General features: G+C 51.4%; 1 protein-coding gene across 1 annotated transcript in view; it reads right to left on the minus strand.

Moving 5' to 3' along the window:
• Positions 1–1,164: 1,164 nt before the first annotated feature.
• LOC113826698 (uncharacterized) overlaps positions 1,165–2,739 on the minus strand; it is an 18,636-nt gene continuing 17,061 nt past the window's right edge. The window contains exon 2 of the mRNA XM_027379586.2: positions 1,165–1,677. Coding sequence (XP_027235387.2) covers positions 1,165–1,677 — 513 coding nt within the window. The remainder of the gene's footprint in view (positions 1,678–2,739) is intronic.

The following is a 2,739-nucleotide window of genomic DNA, read 5'->3' on the forward strand; positions in this document are numbered from 1 at the left end:
GAGATAAGGGAAAGATGCAGCAGGGAAGGAGGAGGGAGGAAGAGAGGTGGAGAGGTGTGGAGGCAGGAAGGAAGGGAGGAGGGAGTGGGGAAAAGAGGGAGGGAGAGAGGGAGAGAGAGAGCAAGATAAAGAACAAAGTGAAATAACCTCTTACGTGACACCACCCTCGCTCTTCCTCCCTCCCCCCTCCCCCCACCCACACGCTCCACTCCTCCCTCTCCTCTACCTCCCCCAATCCTCCCTCCCCCTTCCTCCCTCCCTCTTCCTCCCTCCCCTTTCCCTCCCTCCCTTCCTTCCTCCCTCCCCCTTCCTCCTCTCTTCCACCCCTTCCTACCTCCCCCTTCCCCTTCCCTCCCTCTTCCTCCCTCCCCTCCCCTCTTTCCTCCTTCCCCCTTCCCCCACCCACACTCTCCACTCCTCCCTTCCTCCTCTCACTCTCCCCACTCCCCCCTCCCCCTTCCCCCACCCACACTCCCCACTCCTCTCTCTCCTCTACCTCCCCCACTCCCCCCTCCATCCCCACTCCCCCCCCAAAACACATTGTAGGATCTGAATCGTTCTGTATTTGACTGAGGAGACACTGCCGGGGAGTCGGAGCGGTTTTATGGTTTTGGCAACTGACTGTGTGTTCTGTGGCTGTGGTTCTGTTGCGCTGTGGCTGTGACTCTGTGGTTCTGCGGCTCTATGGTTCTGGTTATGTGGGTGTGGTTCTGTTGCGCTGTGGCTGTGACTCTGTGGCTCTGTGGCTCTGGTTATGTGGGTGTGGTTCTGTTGCTCTGTGGCTGTGGTTCTGAGGCTCTATGGCTCTGGTTATGTGGGTGTGGTTCTGTTGCTCTCTGGCTGTGGCTCTGTGGCTGTGGTTCTGTGGCTGTGGTTCTGTTGCTCTGTGGCTGTGACTCTGTGGCTCTATGGCTCTGGTTATGTGGGTGTGGTTCTGTTGCTCTCTGGCTGTGACTCTGTGGTTCTGCGGCTCTATGGCTCTGGCTATGTGGGTGTGGTTCTGTTGCTCTGTGGCTGTGGCTGTGACTCTGTGGCTCTATGACTCCGGCTATGTGGGTGTGGTTCTGTTGATCTGTGGCTGTGACTCTGTGGTTCTGTGGCTCTGGTTATATGGGTGTGGTTCTGTTGCTTTGTGGCTGTGACTCTGTGGCTCTATGGCTCCGGCTATGTGGGTGTGGTTCTGTTGCTCTGTGGCTGTGACTCTGTGGCTCTACGGCTCCGGCTATGTGGGTGTGGTTCTGTTGCTCTGTAGCTGTGACTCTGTGGTTCTGTGGCTCTGGTTCTGTGGCTGTGGTTCTGTTGCTCTCTGGTTGTGCCTCTGTGGTTCTGCGGCTCTATGGCTCTGGTTATGTGGGTGTGGTTCTGTTGCTCTGTGGCTGTGACTCTGTGGCTCTGGCTATGTGGGTGTGGTTCTGTTGCTCTGTGGCTGTGACTCTGTGGCTCTATGGCTCTGGCTATGTGGGTGTGGTTCTGTAGTTCTGTGGCTGCGGTTCTGTTGCTCTGTGGCTGTGGTTCTGTGGCTCTATGGCTCTTGTTATGTGGGTGTGGCCCTGTGATTCCGTAGCTGCGGTTCTTTGGTTCAGTGGTTCTGTAGCCTTGTGGCTCTTGACTATGTGGGTCTGTGGCTCTACGGCTCTGGCTATGTGGTTGTGGTTCTGTGGCAGCGGTTCTTTGCCTCTGTGGTTCAGTGGCTCTGTAGCCCTATGGCTCTGACTATGTAGTTGTGACTGTGCATAGGATATGAAGTATGTATGTATGGATGCATAGCATGGTGGATGGATGAATGGGTAAATAGATAGATAAATAGATGGATTGAAGCTAGACGATAGATGGGAAACATAGGGAGGCGGGTTGAAGGATGGATGGATAGGTAGATAGATGCATAAAAGAGTAGGGTGGGTGGATAGATGGATAAGAACCACTGGATGGATGAACAGAGAGGAGGAAAGGATGGTGTTTTGGATCAAAATCATACAGGATGGAAGGATGAAGGGATAGGTGAAAGGATTGAATAGTTGGGTGGATAGATCAACGGATTGAAGGATGAATGTGAGAATGGAATGGTGGGTGGATAGACATTTCTAGAAATAGACTGAATGGTGGTGGCTTCATTGGAGAATAGCATGGTGGGTGGATGAATGGATGGGATGGGTAGATAAAAATACTGAACGGAGGATGGAGGGATAGACGGATAGTTGGGAAGTGGATAAGGATATTGAGGGATACTGAGTGAAGAAAGAGAGAGAGAGAGAGAGAGAGAGAGAGAGAGAGAGAGAGAGAGAGAGAGAGAGAGAGAGAGAGAGAGAGAGAGAAAGAGGGAGAGAGAGAGAGAGAGAGAGAGAGAGAGAGAGAGAGAGAGAGAGAGAGAGAGAGAGAGAGAGAGAGAGAGAGAGAGAGAGAAAGAGGGGGTGGGCACACAGAAAGACAGAGACAGAGAGAAAGAAAGAGACAGTAGATAAAGTGCTAAACAGATATATTTCTAGAAACACAGGATAGTGGGTGGACGGATGGATAGAAGGAAAGTTAGATTTATAGGGGAAAGGGTAGTCAAATATCTCTTTTATGTAGTGAATGATAATGTTAATATGAATATATGATAACATATGGATGGTCGTAGACTGCAATTAGACCATAAAGTAGGCATAAAGTAGCTGTAAAAAGGGAGAAAGAGAGAGGTAGAGAGGGTGAGAGAGGGAAGAGGGATATAGAGGGAAAGAGAAAGAAGTGGAAAGAAAAATG

The sequence above is a fragment of the Penaeus vannamei genome, chromosome 28, assembly GCF_042767895.1.
Source record: "Penaeus vannamei isolate JL-2024 chromosome 28, ASM4276789v1, whole genome shotgun sequence".
Taxonomy (NCBI): Eukaryota; Metazoa; Arthropoda; class Malacostraca; order Decapoda; family Penaeidae; genus Penaeus; species Penaeus vannamei.